The following is a 17,373-nucleotide window of genomic DNA, read 5'->3' on the forward strand; positions in this document are numbered from 1 at the left end:
TTTAACAAATGTGGTTCAAACAACAAGAGATATACCACAATATTACTACGGTTTACATCGTACTGTGGAAGTTAAAGGGACAGTTCACCTGAAGTTGCTGGTCCCAAAAACAAAACAAAAAAAAAACTATGCAGTTCAACGGGTACCAGCAACTGGAGAACTGCCCCTTTAAGCAGCGAGCTTCGTCGGTGTACGGAAAGGCATCGTTCACATCACGTCCGTCATTAAATATACAATCATCCAGTCCTGTAGGTGGCGCAGGTCGTCGACGCAGCTGTCAGAACAGCGCGACTTCAGTCCGTGGTTGTGAACGGGATGTGCAATGTGTGTGCGTGCATTTAAGCTGAAAAAAAAAAAAAAACAATAATAATGAAGCGTGCAAAATGCTTTCTGTTTTAATCTGAAGGTTTCATTCGTCACGGGAGCTGTGTGCGTCCGCTGTGTGTAAATATTGTACGTTTTGTCTTGAGAGGCAGAAGACGGAGAGCTGCTGCTACTGTAAAACAAAACAGCCTCTATTCCATAGACTGTATAAAAACAATAATCATAAAGATGCAGAGCACGAGCCAGAAGCGCAGGAAATGATCGCCCTGCACGGAATCTAGCAGGTAAATTAAAGTGCTTGTGAAGTGGTTTTCTAACCTGGCTCCACAAATTAATACAATTTTATTATTAACGTTAACGGTTTTCTTTATATTATTATTGTTTACGTAGTTGACATGCTATACTTTGTGTCAAATGGTGACTACATTTTAAATCTTAGACTACAGCTACATTTTTTATTTATTAATTATATATTTTATATTATATATTTATTTTTTATTTTAATTCACTAGTTATTTTTAAATACCTTTTTTTAATAAGTAGTGAATCAAGGCAAAAATGTGTAAAAAAAAAACAAAACAAAAAAACTTTTGTGATGTTTATTGATCAGGGGTATGTTAGTCAACTCTGCTGGTAAGCCCCATTGAAAACATGGTTGCTTTTGGACTTAACATTGCTACACTATTGAGAATGGACCATGTGGCTTTTTTTTTTTTTTTTTTTTTTTTTACAGAGAAGAAGTGTTTAAATCAAACAGCACATGATGAAAAGCGTGAATCAAAATTGACTGAAAACAAAACAGTCTGTTGCATGCAAATGTGTTTATTGCACCAAATGATGGTTTTGGTGTGAACACGGTTAAGGCTTGTGTGCTCTCCTTCTGTCCTTCAGTGACATCATGAATCTGGTCCGTCTTGTGTGTCGTCACAAGACAGCCCTGGCACTCGGTGTCTTCTTCCTATTCGCCATCGTCCTTTTGTTCCTCGCCAAATGTACGTCTGAGACCCTGAAGCCGGCCGAGTCCCCAGGGGCGGCGCCGCGGGCCGAAGCACGACCGAAGCACTCGGCAGGACCTCCTCACGCCAAACAGCTCTCTTCATTCCTGGCCGTCCTCGTCACCACGGGCCCGAAGTACACGGAGCGCCGCAGTATCCTCCGGAGCACCTGGCTGACCAAACACGATCCCGAAGTGCTCTACTGGTTTGTGGTCGGCACCGAGGGTTTACCTCCGGAAGACCTCCAGAACCTGGGATCCGAGCAGATCCGTCACCGGGACCTCCTCCTGCTCCCTGACCTCCGGGACTCGTACGAGAACCTCACGCAGAAGCTGCTCCACATGTACTCCTGGTTGGACCAAAATGTTGACTTTAAGTTCGTTCTGAAGGCCGACGATGACACCTTCGCCCGCTTGGATGTCCTCAAAGAGGAGCTGAAGACGAAAGAGCCCAGCCGACTCTACTGGGGCTTCTTCTCCGGCCGCGGGAGAGTGAAAACGGCCGGGAAATGGAGAGAAAGTGCGTGGGAGCTGTGCGACTACTACTTGCCTTACGCTCTGGGTGGAGGCTACGTGCTGTCTGCTGACCTCGTGCACTACGTACGTCTCAACGTACGGTTTCTGAAGACCTGGCAGAGTGAGGACGTGTCCCTGGGCGCCTGGTTGGCCCCGGTGGACGTGAAGCGGGTTCACGATCCGCGCTTCGACACGGAGTACAAGTCGCGCGGCTGCAGTAATAAGTACCTGGTGACTCACAAGCAGAGTTTAGAGGACATGCTGGAGAAGCATCAGACGCTACAGCGCACCGGAAGGCTGTGCAAAGAGGAGGTCAAACTGAGGCTGTCCTACATGTACGACTGGAGCGTCCCGCCGTCCCAGTGCTGCCAGAGGAAGGACGGCATCCCCTGACATCGGAGACCTTCGCCATTTTGTTTCCCAATTGCTATTTATTAATTTATTATCAATGTTGTGTGTGTCGCGCCGAAAACAGCAGTTCGTAACCTTTTAAAAAGGCGTTTTAAATTCAGAGTAGGAGGGATGGTGTTGCTCAAAAGCTGCTCTTTTTGAGATCGAGATGCTCTGATTGTACATAAAATCAATGCTGTACGGAGAGCCTGGGGGATTCTGGGTAAAGGGTATATTTTGATATCGAATATTTCTGCTGTATTCTCTGCGTACGCCTTCTGTACGTGATGTCCACCCCGATTGAATTCTCCATCTTATCCTTCATTTATAACCCTGAGATGTTCGGCGTGTATCTGTTGTGATAAATCTACATTGATAAGCAGTTTATTAATGAGGAGGAAACTTGAAGATAAATGTTCATATACGTGTATTTTGACAGATTTGCCATATAAAGATAAAGCTGTATTAAAGATTAGAAAACTAAGCCGGCAAGTGTTTTATGTGTAAAAATGTACCTCAGATTTTATTAAACGTTTTTGTTCTGTTTTTACACACCACATCAGACCTCTTGTATGATTTTCTTTTTTTTTTAATGAATAAACGTTTTTATTAAAGCCATGTCTTCGGATCAGAATCGGCACAATGTGTAATTCTGCGCGAGGAAAACATTTGACATTGGATTCATGTTTGTTAATCCAAATATACCGTGTTGGGCTATATAAAGCTGCTTAGCTTAAAAGTGACTTAAGTGACTGCTTCATGCATCACTACACTATTGATAAATGGACAATGGACCTTATTTGTCTGAAAGGTTTCGCTGATTTGACCCCATCTCAACATGAGATGACTCCAGGTGAACCGAAGCTGCGACTGACTTGATATCAAGGCAATACTGACTTATTTCAGAGTGAAACAGAATATTGACTTGATTTTTAGTGCATTTCCTCAGGATCTGTTACTCACAGGAGCCTGACGGTTGGAGCGAGTGCTTAAAGATGTTCTCCTCTAAAAGAGTTTAGACCCTGGATGGGCCACACTTTAAAAGGATTTCAGATTTCATATCTCATCGGTGAGAGAGCACGACACAAAATGACTGAATCGTATCGATGACGAGGACGCAACACAAAGCAGTTGTTTGAGAAGATGGATCTGTGTTACCTTCTGATGGACAGAGAGGACATGAACAATGTGATCAAAGCTATGAGCTTATGAATACATGGTTCTTACACAATGTTTATTTATACAGTATATATAGATGTATATAATATTGAAAATAAAAGGCTGAAAAATACCTGCTTTCTGTGTCTTGTTTTCCTATTTTGTTTTATGAGATAACCTTAAAGAGAATTAAAACAAAACCTGAACATTGATGATCCAGATGTTAACTATTTCTGTCATAATATATTTCGAATTTTTATTTTATATATGATTATTATTACTGTACCTTATTCTGCAATTTTATCATTTATATATATATATATATATATATATATATATATATATATATATATATATATATATTTATATACTTTTTTATTTTAATTAATTCACATTTATTAATTAACACAAAACAAAGTAAACAGACAAGAAAAGAAAAATGAATCTGAGAAAAAATAAAAAAAGAGAATAACCTTATAATCAGAATGATGTCATTTGGGGGTGTTTTATGTTATTTGGGGTTATTTTATTTACTTAAATTATATAACACTATATTTTATAAATTATTTGAAAGAAATAGACTAATTAAAATGTGAACAATATCAATACTACTACTATTATTAATAACAATAATATAAATACTATTATTATTATTTTTTTTTTAAGTAATATTAACAAATTATCTTTTTTTAAGCCATGGAATTTGAAAGTACATGTAAACAAGTTATAATAACTAGTATTCCAGTCACAAATTCACCTTCAAAATGGCTAAAAAATATTTATTCTAATAAAACGTGCTCCCATGCACGAAGTAATGAAGTCCATAAGCAGGTTGAATCTCACCTGTGTGTTGTGATATAGCAGGATATTGAACCATAGGTCTGTCATCAGGAGGCAGAGGCACCATTGATTGAAAAATTCATCTAAGACCTGTATCTCAACATCCAAGCAGAATTTGGTTTAGCATGTGGAACAAGATTCATAGATTCTTTTAATGCTCCTCATGTTGTTTTATGATAACAGCAGAACAATTTCACCATTACGAAGCCATGATAAAGCTGAGGTAGACACTAATAGCTCAACAGCCCTTTAACTGTGGCACTAAAAGAACAGAAATAAAACATGAAACACAGCGGCTGCCAACTACTGAAGGAGCCATCCTGTTATTATTATCACTATTTATTTTAAAATAAATTAAGTTCCATAACATTGCCTATAAAATCTTTATTATTATGAATATAAAATTATATAGCATTATAAAGAGAGATAACGTGAAATATTTTGATTTAATAATGTATTATTCTATTACTATCCTATTTTATCAAAATATATTTAAACAAGTATATTGTAATGAATAATATATAATTATTTAAAATATATAACATCGATAAAATTATATATTAAAAGTATATAATGATAATGATATAATAATTATCATTCAGTAGACCACAAATATTTTGATTTGTCTGAAACTTACCGACTTTTATTGTACCTCGGGACATCTTTATCTGTTATAAAGCGAAGGCTTTTATTCTGTACGGCGATTTCCCACAATTCCGGCTGCACCGGAAGCGCTCTGGAAGCCTGCGCTGTCTACGGGCTCTGGCGGAACTGATGAAGAGAGTAAACAACAAAAAACTGGCAGCTTGCGCTTCTCCTCAACACGGGATCTGAAAGCTGCGAAAATGACAAACGGTACGTTAAACCGTGAACGATAAACGCTCGTTAAATGAGGTGAACTGTCTTTCTTTACAGGAGCGCTGCACGGGAAGTCTCTGAGATGTGTGTGTGTGTGTGTGTGTGGACGTGGCTCATTATGGAGCCGCAGCTGGTTTAACCTTTATCTCTCGACACAATCATGATCATAATGGAATATAAATCAAATTGCTTTGATATATTCTGGTTAAGTGTAATAAATACAGCGGAGAATCAGAGTTGGTGTCTAACAGATTCACACTCATCTCTGTGTGAACAACATCATTGATCCACCTGAGCAGCCAAAGCGTTACATCTAAATTAATGTCAAATGTTGTACACATTCTGCAGTTATGAGGTGTGTTGTGATCTCAAGTGTCACTGACAAATCATCAACTTTATATATGTTATTGTTTGTACTTACATGGCTGCTCTTTATTCACAGTGTACTCTTTCGACGGGATTCTTGTGTTTGGGCTTCTTTTCATCTGCACGTGTGCTTACCTGAAGAAGGTCCCACGTCTGAACAGCTGGCTCCTGTCTGAGAAGAAAGGTGTCTGGGGAGTCTTTTACAAGGGTAAGTCATCTGTGGGATCTATAATGAAGATCATGACGTTACAGTGAGTTTTGATGCGCTGTGTGTTTTCTCTTTTCTCTGTAGCTGCAGTAATAGGCTCGCGGCTCCACATTGCTGTGGCCGGGTCCTGTATGTGTATGGGATTTTACCTGATTTTTCTGAAGTGACCTGGAGGAATCGCTCTCTTTGGACACTGGACTCTGAACACCAGTGAGAATGCAGTGCTGGCGAGTATCATCGGCTACAGGAGAGAGACAACTCCACCTGCGGTTTAGCACCAATTTAAAGTGCCCCCTATTATGGGTAACGAAAGGTTCAACAACAGGTTGACATTCATGCAAGGACAAAAAAACACTTTCACTGTCTTATAATATGCACCTATTTTTATCTTACTTGCTCAACGATTCCCAACCATTTGCTCAACGATTAATTTTTCCAAACCCCGTCCTGTGTGTGTGTCGGATTGGTCTCGTTTTCATGTCATCATGTCTGTAATGGATGATAAAGCAGTGTTTGTGAGCGCAGTGCTGCTTTGTTTTACAGTGTTACTGATGAAACTGATATTTTTCTGCTCCAAAAGCGCCACCTAGTGGCAAAGAATGAATTAGCATTTTCATTCAGACCAACCAGAAAAGACCAACAAGTGGGCAAGGAATATATGCTAATGTTTCATGTTGACTTTATACATGGTGCACTTTAAGATTTAAAACTCTGCAGGATGTTTTCATTCACTTAGAGCTGTTACACACTGCATGAAAGGACATTTTTTTCATGCTTTCCATATCTATAAATGTTTAACTTTTATTTTTATTTTAAAATTTGGACTTAGATCAGGGTTAAACGGTAATATTTGCCAAAATTTAAGAACCTATTTATGGATTCAGACATGCACAATTCTTGCTTGGGCTTAGAGGGGTAAAGTTAAAGAAGGCAGAAACAATGTTATCTTGTACAATTTTTTAATAGAAGTTCATATACTGAGAGCTTCACTATTTTAGGTTTTGGTGTCATGAATGGCTTAATTATGCCATTATTCAAATTTTGGCAAATGTTTATAATAAACATAAGACCTATTGTTTGCAGCATGGGACAAATGAATAGAAGATTTTCCATAGACTTCATGGAAACATTCACTTTCACCTGCTGTGATTTAGTTCAGTAATGCTACTAGATCAAAATTAAACTTGTAAAACATTTTATTTGATACCATAATTTTATAATATATGTAGAAGCAAAACCTATTGATCAACATCATGTGTATTGTATAAACTCCCCTTTCTTGTGTTCATGCAGTTTTGTCTATTACACATAACAAACATGTACATGATGTTCTTTTGTATTTAATCATTCAAATGCATGTCCTAAAGCTTATCTGAACCTATCATCAACTCTTCATGCACAAAAGCCCATAATTCACCGATCGTCTTTCAGTAAAACTGTTTGTTCAGCCTGTAAATACACACAGTCAAGCTCTATAGAAAATGATAGATAGCTGTTGGAGGTTCATATTTGTAAACAGGTGGAACATAATATTTTCTGAATAATCATATGCAATAAAACACTGAAAAGATGTTTCTTATGCATGTATTTATCTTTGACCAGCAGATGTCCTCCGCGCGCAGTGTTTTGAGCGCTGTGACGCTAATCAATAATTTTAAGAATTTATTGGAAGATTTTGAAAACTGCATTTCTCTATTCACTTAGCTGGTGATTAAATAAACTGTAAAGTGCCAGGTTGTGTTCTGTGGTTGTGCTTTTCATTTGAATCCTTTAGTGGTTGTTGTATGTAGCAGTCAGTGGATTTTTTAGGTCTATCCCACACAAGTCCGGACAGTTATGTGATTCACCGAAAATTTTGAAAAGCTTATTTAAATCAGTGCTGTTGAGAAAGTTTAAAAAAGAATTCAATTTTAACTTCTCATGGTGCACTCTGATTTCAATGTCTATAAAAGTATACTGTTATGGTTTTGTTTATGTCGCGCTCTAACACAGTCACGTGGACCCTGTTACTTTCCTCAGCGCTTTTCCGGATGAACCAATCACATTAGCGTCTGTGATTCTGATGAGTACCTCCCGCACGTTTTATTAATGCTGAAATAAAGTAACAAGTACTAATAAAAGCAGTATACTAGAATGTGGTTCCGAATTCAGCATAGTACTAGTCTTATATTATTACCAATAAATATATTGTTTTATTGACAAAAGGATTCGATTTTTTTATGCTTGAGAAGTATCAAAGCAATATATTTTATTTTTATCTGGCGTTTTTAAACCGGTGTCTGCACATTTTAAGACATTTTAATGTCCAATAGAAAATAAAAAGATAAAAGGATATAGCATTCATTAATATTACCAAGCATACATACAGTATTCTCATTTCAAAACAAAAAGGCTTTCAGGTTTTTTTTAATTATTTTACTGATCATATAATTTTAACAGTTACTTTTCTTACGTATCGTGACTCGTGAGTGATTATTTCTATTTTGGTGTTGCCAGTATTAATATTATTAATCGTGATAAACTAAGTTCTCGTTCTCGCGAGGTTTGGAACGAAGTACCGAGAGTTGCCCTCGTGCAGTGACGTCACGCGTGTTGGTCAGAGGAGAGAAAAGAAAAGAAAAAGAAATCCGCGCAAGAAACCTGACGCGTTGCCACCGCGCGACTCCTCCAGGACCAGAGCGGGAGTTTGTGCAGATCTCATGCATCTGACCGATGTCCTCTAATGCACGCGGAGCCTGCACGTTCGTTTGTCTAGTTTTCGTGTTTGTTTATCTCAAGCGCTGAGATCAAGAGAGCAGCACAGAAGTTTCCACTCCTCTACAGGAATGTCCCAGAAGGAGAGACCCACTTTCTATCGACAGGAGCTCAATAAGACCATATGGGAGGTTCCGGAGCGCTACCAGAATCTGTCCCCTGTGGGTTCTGGAGCTTATGGATCCGTGTGGTAAATATCTCATGTATTCTGGATGTCGCGCGGAAAGCTATTGCGTAACACGATGTGTCCGCTCGGGCCTCCTGCGTCTGATCCGCTGTGTTTTTCAGCTCTGTTTGTTGAGAGTTATGTTGCAGCATTGCAAGTTGAGTGAGAGAACATGCTGTTTGCAGAAGGAAGGTCTTGCATATATCTTTGCTGTGGAAGTGTTTGCTCTGCAGAAGTCACTGGTGGCTGTCAGATGGTGAATGTTCAGCCATTCGATTTAGGAAATGTTTGAGAATGTCCGTGTTTTAAAAGTAACATGCGTACTAGATCACATTTTTGGGCTTGCTTTGCATTAGTCAAATGAATAGGAAAATGGATTGAGGAGTCCATCAGAATCGAGTGTGTTTTTAGCATAGACAGTAAAGGTTTTTAGGTTTCACACCACGCGCGCGCAGCTTTTTTTTGTAACGTGACATCTGTGGGTTTGTGATGCCGATCTGCTGCGTGCTGACCATGGGTTAATATAATAATAAATGCATAATGCGTATTAGAGTTTTTATTGTTGTATTAACCATTTGTGTGTAAAAAAAAAGGGATAATAAAAGTTTTGAATATAAGCTCTCACACTTTTTTTTATATAGAAAAGTCAATAAATAAAAATAAGCCGTAATAAAAAATATTATTTTAAGTAAATCATATAAATGAGCAATGCACACATGATGATAAAATAATAATGTAAAAAAATACGTTATTATTGTTTAATAAACCAATAAAATATTAATGAATTAAACAACTATTACTCAGTTATGCATACAAGTTATTAAACATTAGATATAATTAAAACTCATTTGTTGATATAACTAACTTAAAATCTAAAAAAAATTAAACCATAAAAATAATCTGTAATAAAATATATAATTTATATAAGTCATTTAATTTAATAAAATGCATATGAATCAGTTGAAATATATATATATATATCCGCAATCTGTAAAACTACCTTATGAGAAAAACATAGGCTAGGCGTAGCCGAAAGTTGAATGACCTGTTTGAATTTGAGTAAAGTTTCAGTGAAGTGAGTGAAGTGAAGGTCTTCAACGCTGTGCATGAGGACAGGATGATGTCACCACCTGCTCTGACTCATACTTCCAGCATTAAGTGTTCTCCTCACCACTGCACTTGGTAACTCATGCTTTTGAGGAGTCATGCTAGAAAGAAACCTCTTCTAAATATTACATAATATACTCAAAAGCTCTAGCGGTTTTCCTTCAAGACCTAGACTTTACATTAGACATCAAGTGGTGACCCAGCTCGGCACCTAAGCTCTGCAGGAGCTCCATTGATTGTGCCCATATCTGTGTGTATTTGACTAATGCGAGGTTAAATGAGAGCAAAATATTTGGCATGTGGCTCGGGGCTTTCTAAAAGGAACAGCCAGCATTTCTTTGCATGCTCCTGACATCAAAGAGGAGCCACGGGCTTTGATTTGTCTTGAGGAGTGTCCGTTCTAGTCTCTTTCCTTGTGTGGGTGGATCCTGTCCTAGCCAGAGATATAAATAGAACTCCATTGTGTGTGTTCCCAGGACATTTCAGTCTGGTAAATCAAGTGGTTCAAGTGTGTTCACTGTCAATCATTGCTGTATGAAGCTGCAGCACTCCTGCCATGTGTTTCTAGGCATGCAGGAAGCACTCTGTCTGTCATGCTGAATATAATGCCACTTTCTATAACCCAGACACGAGAAGTGTAGTCATGCTACAGGGCACTGCATTATCTTCTGCCACACTTTTCAAGTGATGTTTTCAGATCAGTGAATAATAGACAGCAATTTGTGTTTCAGACAGTCATTTAAACATATATTTTTCTTTTTTTAAACAAGTAGTTTGCAGTAAGAAAAACATGTAACTGAATATGTATGTAATGGCACTTTTGCTCAAGCTGTGCTGGAATCCAGCCTGGTTTTTTAGCCTAAGAGCTTTTACATATTATATTCCCATTCATTTTTTTTCCCATAGGAATTTAAAAAAAGTTCTCGTTAAGGAGTTCTAAGGCCGGTGACACACTGGCTGCGTGGCGTGAGCGTCGCGTGTCTGAAGCGTCCCAGAAGCGTCCCAGAAGCGTGGTGGCTGCCTCGCGTTTTCTGTCTTTACACACCAGAACCGTGCCTGGCGCGGCGCTGGCGCGGTGCTGCTGTAGAGGGAAACCGTTGACAGACCAGGCTCTTGTCTTAATTACAACAATATCAACTTTTTTTTACACACCTACACCTACGCCTACTGATAAAGGACACCGTCAAAAGTATTGACTGCAAAATAGATTATGTTTGACAGGTGCAATGTTTGAAAATCGATAATTATTTATTTATTTTTTAAATTACATTTATATCTGAATTTGTCAACCTATAGACTTTCAAATATCAAGATATCATGAATTAATATGTATTTGTGTACAAAATGACATATAAACACATTTTCCTATTATATTTTGCCTGGAAACGCTTCCAACACGCGCACGTGTCGCGTGAAAAATAGGCGTCGGTTCTATTTCTAGAATGAATGCATGTCTGAGATGCGCGTCTCACGCAGGCGGTCTGTAAGCTCTAACCTGTTAACATGGGAGCCGAATTAAAAACAGACACGTCACGCGGCTGAGACGCTTGCGCCACGCATCCAGTGTGGTAAAACCACACAAAAGACAAAAACCACACCAAGCAGCTAAGAGCACAACAGTATTACAAACTCACAGTTTGAGCAAAAAGTGTTTGAAAATTTTAACCTGAAGAAAGCTTTTGTAATTAAATAAATTAAAACCCATAGATAAATATAAAACTATTAATTTTGATTTGAATAGATGTTGAATAGAAATAACATTTGACATTTATTGCACGATATCCATATAAAGACCTTATGTAGGGCCGCCCCTTTTCAGCACTGCACTCGTTTTGTCTTCCGCTTGTATTTCCACAGTGTGAAAGTAAGATCATACAAATTTATGAATGAAGTGCTGTTTTAAAATCTTTCCTGTCTACTGACATTTGTTACGACATCGGCCTCGAACATTACAGTGCAAAAGATAACTCTTGCTAATCTCCAATAACTAAGGCTATGTTTACAAGACAACATAAAAATAAAAGTTTTTCCCTAATAAAAGTTTCTCGTATACACAACAACATTTTCAAAACGATTCGCGTTTACACATATCTGCAAAAACAGCCAAAAACTATTTATTGTGTATGCCAGGCCAGTAGTTAGCGCTGTCCCCATTAGTAAACAGCACCTGTAGGGAAGTGACGATTATATGTTGTATATGATGCGTCTCCGCTGTTGGTTGTAATATTGGTGAAGTAAATCCACACTTTTCTGAAGAAGCGTTAGCAAACTCTTGAGCAGCAGCAACACAACGCAACGCAGATGATAATAGTGCCATTTTCAAAAATGTGTTTTCAGTCCCCAAAACACAGTTGACCGTTCACCGTTTTTGACTGAAAAGTTGTGTAAATGGCCCCTAAATTCACTTCGCCAGCTAATCACTCTTCAGCAGTGATGGTATAGAGCTTTTATTGCTGGGACGGCCCCATCTTTCAGTATAAAACGATGTTCAAATCCAGTGTCGAACTGGGCCTTGTTTATAAAACATTCATTACCAAAATGACGGGAACAAACACACATGTGCGAAACTCGCTTGCTGCCCTGGAAAATTAAACTGCATCCACTGTTCATGTAACACTGGGTTCTTGGGGAAGCTGAACAAAGGTATCTTTTCCTCACATCCAGAACACAAATTTAAATCTTTAGCTCCAGCAGGTGAAGTCTCTCAGCCTTATAATGCATGGCAAATGGTAACAGAATCTATAATGCTGTCTTCACACCAAACGCGAATAGAGCGTCTGTCGCGAATGATTTCAATGTTAAGTCAATGCAAAGGTCTCGCGGCGCGAATGAGGCGTTAAGCGCAGCACGGAAGACGCGAATTGACGGGCGAATAGAGCACTTTGAGCGAAACGCGCGTTGAGCGCGAATTGTGCTTTTTGTGCATTTAGCGTTTGACGCGAATTCGCGTCTGCCGCCCGAATTGAAAAATTTTAACTTGAACATATTAATAGCTAAATTGAATAAAGGCCAAAGATAAGAAACATTTAATTTTACCCCAAACAAATTATATTTTATCTTGAACCACTAAAGAGACATCAGAGCCAGCGGCAAATGTCAGAAGGTCTAGCCGAGCTGAGGCTGCTCTCGGCGGATACATGATGACGGAGCTCCCGCTGGTCGCATGGAGCTCATCTCCGAGATCGGCGAAACACATTTTTTAAATAGACGCTGTCATTATAAACAAACAGCATATTTGAGTTTAAAACAACTACATTCTCGCCTGAAATACTTTTAAAACTACATTTCATGACACAATAAAGCCCCTTTCACACTGCACGTCGGACCCGCAATATTCCCGTAACATTGCCTGGTCGCCTTCTGTGTGAAAGCAACCACGTCCCGGAATTGATTACCGAATCGAACCCGGGTCGGGGACATAGTAACATTGCGGTAATTGATCTGGAACGAGCGCTGTGTGAACAAAAGCCAGATCTAATTCGGTATCGAAGTGATGACGCGCGTTATCGCGCGACTTTTTTACCGGCTGTTTTGAAGGAAGATCAACATTCGCGACGAAAACATATGTGCAAACTGTAATGAAGCAGAGATCAGTTAGTTCCTCACTTTCCGCGCTGACGCAGAGATCGTTTGCTTGCTTCAGTTAAAGTATAACGTGCCAAGCTTTGTCGACTCGTACATTACACGTCACGCGCTGATGTCACGCGTCGTTACGCGATCTTCAAGGGTTGTGTGTAAAAGCACGCACATATAACGGGTCATCACTGGCAGTGTGAAAGTGCCAAATCTAGCGACCAGGGAACAATTACAGGAACACTTTACCCCTGTATTTGCCGGAATGGCAGTGTGAAAGGGGCTTAACAGTTATATTTTGAAAATTATCCGAATAAAAATGGCGGTTGAAAATGCTGCGTGAACTCAGCTGGCAGAAGCCCCCCCATGACTCGAATTCACGTCTGTTGTGAAGTTAATTTCACGTGCGAATGAAGCGAATTACTCGCGTGAATGAAGCGAATGATCTCAAAATGGTCAAGCGGCAAACTAGACGCGGTAGACGCGAATTTGACGCTCTATTCGCGTTTGGTGTGAACACATCATAAGAGTAACAAGAAAAAAAACATGCACTGACAAAACCTAATTAAACCCTGTGGCTTGTGTCGATACATTGATGTCTAAAGACACAAAACAATCAGACTGTGCAAGAAACTGAACAGTATTTATTTAGTTTTTTTTTTTACCTCTGATTCACGCAATGTCTGAACTCTTGTGAATGCGCTTCACAGCAGCAAGCACGTGAGGCTTCTTCTTGCATTATGGCAGATTGCAGACTTATAAGTGCATTACCGCCACCTATCTCTCGAGTGGACCATTGACACTAATTGAGATTGTAGATAGAGTGTGCTCTCGAATATGCTCTAGAACCACTCTAACACAGTGGTGGAAAGAGTACTGAAAATTTGTACTTAAGTACAAGTACTGTTACATTGTTGAAATAATACTCAATTACAAGTAAATGTACTCCTCTCAAAAACTTCTTGGAGTACTGATTACCAGTTACTTTTTAGCCGGCGTTATTTAATCATCAAACAATATTCATATCAAAGACCTATGGGGATAATAGCAATATGACAACACTGAATTTTTAGAAGCAGTGATTTAAGAGCCATATACAATATGTTAGGCCTATTTATTTAGATAAATGAAGATCAGATGGCTTTGACCTGTAATGACTGTAAAATATAGTGATGCAGTAGACAGACTAGGATATTTATATGTACAAATCCGACAAATATCCTATTCCAAAACATTTCTAGCACAAATTTACATTGTAAAGAAAATTAAAGTTCCATCTTTGTTTAAAGACTTTCTGGTGCATTTCACTTACAACCAATAACATTTCTAGAAGAATATTCATCAGTCAGGTGTGGATCTATTCTGAATGTTTTATAACTTTTGACAAAATTTAATCCAGATGCAAAGAGAAATCATTTCTACTTGAAAAGCACGGTGAGATCGCAACTACACACAGTCTGCTCACAAGCAGTTCATTTGTATAAGTTAGGCCTATTTGAGAGCTCGCCTCCAGTTTTCTGCGATTACATGACCGCGTTCTCATGTTACAATAAAGCGCACGCCACATTTGCGCGGGAATGATTAATATTATGCGGAACTCCTGCAATCCCGAGCAGACATTCAGACTGTAATTGACAGGAGACGGATGATTGTCAAACTCCCTGTCGGAGAGAAGAGAGTGACGACTGTATCAGTGTATATTTGGTAGATACTGTGGAAAGGAGTAATGGAACCGTGTCAGATATTTCAGTATCAGTATCACTATAATGCTGTTCAGTTAACGTCAGAATCTGTTGAGATTCTTAGAGGTGTGTTTTGTGAATGCAGCAGTGGGATTTCTAGCCTGTAAGATGCACAAAAGTGTCAAGCTATGACTGTTCGCAAAAGTCCCACACTGTCCAGGTCTTGTTGTTTGACAGAACAGACGGGGAATCTGCCAGAAGGCTTAGACTGCAGCGCTCTGGAAGTTTGGGGCTTTCTCCTGCAGAAGCTGGATCAAAGAGAAAACCCATCTGTAAAACAGAGTCCTTATTTGAGTGAGGAACAGAGGTGTTTGTCATGAACATGACGTACGATAGAATCAGCAGATTGTAAGCACATTCTGTCTGTTTCTTCTTCCCTCATTAAATTAAAGCTATTTGTGATGTATGATGCAGGGCAGAGGAACACAGTGACTGACTTACTGACTGACTAACTTGTGGTGCTCTTCATTGGAAACCGCGTTGGCCTGCTTCAGGCCTGTTTTGCTGGGGTTTGTTTTTCTTGCTCTGGCACAAGTTCTTCATGATCTAGGCGAGGTCGAACTGAATGCAAATATCTCCCTTGTCATTGCATTGAAAGGCACATTCCATATTCAGTGCAGAAATAGTTTACCTCACTGTTTGACTAAAAAAAACATTTTTTTTTTTACTGTAAAAAAACGTTGTCATGTTGCTTTCCATTTTAAATGCGCTTCTCTGTAAAAAGAAAATAATGGTGGGAATGAATCCAGGTCCAAACACTAATAGTTAATATAGACAAATGGGTGATAAAACTGCCATGTATCTTTTTATATATTATGTGTTTGTCCTGCAAAGTCATCAGTCTGGAATCTCCTCTGATACTGAACATCTTAGAAAAATGTAAAGGTGCAGTATATTGATGGCTAGCAGTAGACGTGGGTCCTGCAGTCCAAATTCAAAATACACTATTTCTCCTGCTTTTTAATATGCCTCTAGTAGGGCTGGGTATTGTTCAAAATCTTTCAATCCGGTGGCAATTTCGATACCTCAGTTTCGATACCGGTTCCTAACAATACTTTTTTCAATACCATATGTTTTAAAATCCATTTCCACATCAACACAAATACATTAAACACAAAACTTTTATTTTTATGTGTAACACTTCACACTCAGAATAACATTATTGATACAACTGGTTGTGCTTTTTGGATAGGGGTGTGCCATTCAGGGGCGGACTGGGACCAAAAAGTTGCCCTGGACTTTCTGGCCCACAGCAGCCCACCACATCATAACGCGAACGCCCCTGTTTTGATGTCATTAATTAATTTAATATTTAAGTAAACAGTTTGGGGATTTTAACCAATAGGGCAACTGATCCTCCGTTAAAAAAAAAAGAAAAAAAAAGAACAGCAGCTGTTTATTTAGCGACTCCTAGTGAGCGATACATGCTTATCAAGACGCAAACATTCTTCTAGAACTCACACTTTGCATTCAGTTAGCAGATCCATATAAATCATGCATGAAATTGAAGTTTATAAACTCAAACGATAGCTTTATGTGCTTTACAGATGAACTTGAAGTCTTTATTCATTCGATATGTTCAATAATGGATCATCTTTGGCTCGGTAATACAAGTTCATGATCCGATTAGTGAACCGATGATTCCTTTGAGTCAATCTTTTAAAATAATAATTTATTTTGTTTAACGAAACCAGTGTGAAAACCAGTGTTTCACAAACTGTATAGACCTGAGCTGCAGGGCTCGCAAAATCGCTAGCCCCACGTCCCGGGGCTATTGTGTTTTCCAGTCTGATGGGCTATCGTGAATAGTGATGTAAAATTCCTAACTTGATTCGCGTTGTTCACTCGCTTGAAGGGGGTGAAACGGATCGTAGCTGATCATTTGCACTCGTTTCTAAATATTGCTGATTCAAGTGTTTTAAACAATTCGCGCGCGTTCGGAGCTTGCGCTCATTCATTCAAAGCACGCGCTTCAAGCAGCATTTCAGACAATGCGCGTACAGATAATGAATTCATCTTTCGCGTATCGTAACTTCTGCATGAACACATACACACAAAATTATATCAAAATAATTGTCTCTGCATGTATTCTCGTAAACACAGTCCGTTATGTTTTAAGTGAACGTATACGGTGGCCTGCTGCTTAGAGAAAGTCGCTGTACCCGATAAATATGTCTCTCTCTCTCTCTGTTTTTTAGACCACGTGATAGGGGGCATGTTTCAAGATACGCAATGGAGTAGACCAAACTAAACAGGGAGGGAGGGCAAGCCGGCTTTGGTTGCAATACTCTTATTGCATATGTTGCACTTTGCTGACTCGGCATCCACTTGTATAAAGTGTAGCCACACTTTGAACCTCTTTGGCATTGTAAAACGG

General features: G+C 38.9%; 3 protein-coding genes across 4 annotated transcripts in view; all 3 read left to right on the top strand.

Moving 5' to 3' along the window:
- Window positions 1–259: 259 nt before the first annotated feature.
- Window positions 260–2,852, top strand: LOC128022598 (beta-1,3-galactosyltransferase 6-like). The gene is made up of 2 exons (XM_052610316.1): window positions 260–608; window positions 1,216–2,852. Exon 2 carries the CDS (start codon window positions 1,223–1,225, stop codon window positions 2,225–2,227), a length of 1,005 nt encoding a protein of 334 aa, XP_052466276.1. The 5' UTR covers window positions 260–608; window positions 1,216–1,222; the 3' UTR covers window positions 2,228–2,852.
- Window positions 2,853–4,910: 2,058 nt separating this feature from the next.
- Window positions 4,911–7,225, top strand: LOC128022604 (protein kish-B). Its single transcript, XM_052610324.1, has 3 exons — window positions 4,911–5,077; window positions 5,523–5,654; window positions 5,739–7,225. The coding sequence occupies exons 1-3, from the start codon at window positions 5,068–5,070 to the stop codon at window positions 5,819–5,821; spliced, it is 225 nt and encodes a 74-aa protein (XP_052466284.1). The 5' UTR covers window positions 4,911–5,067; the 3' UTR covers window positions 5,822–7,225.
- A 985-nt stretch (window positions 7,226–8,210) lies between these two features.
- The window catches only part of LOC128022597 (mitogen-activated protein kinase 14B), a 36,503-nt gene continuing 27,340 nt past the window's right edge, over window positions 8,211–17,373 (top strand). The window contains exon 1 of one of the 2 annotated variants that reach the window (XM_052610315.1): window positions 8,211–8,598. In XM_052610315.1, the coding sequence (XP_052466275.1) occupies window positions 8,480–8,598 (119 nt within the window). In that variant the 5' untranslated portion in view covers window positions 8,211–8,479. The remainder of the gene's footprint in view (window positions 8,599–17,373) is intronic. The other variant, XM_052610314.1, reaches the window with a different exon arrangement.

This window comes from Carassius gibelio, chromosome A11 (genome assembly GCF_023724105.1).
Source record: "Carassius gibelio isolate Cgi1373 ecotype wild population from Czech Republic chromosome A11, carGib1.2-hapl.c, whole genome shotgun sequence".
NCBI lineage: Eukaryota > Metazoa > Chordata > Actinopteri > Cypriniformes > Cyprinidae > Carassius > Carassius gibelio.

Coding starts and splice junctions, on each gene's coding strand:
- LOC128022598 (XM_052610316.1), top strand. CDS start 1,223: ATGAATCTGGTCCGTCTTGTGTGTCGTCACAAGACAGCCCTGGCACTC.
- LOC128022604 (XM_052610324.1), top strand. Junction 5,655..5,738: donor CTGGGGAGTCTTTTACAAGG/GTAAGTCATCTG, acceptor TTTTCTCTGTAG/CTGCAGTAATAGGCTCGCGG.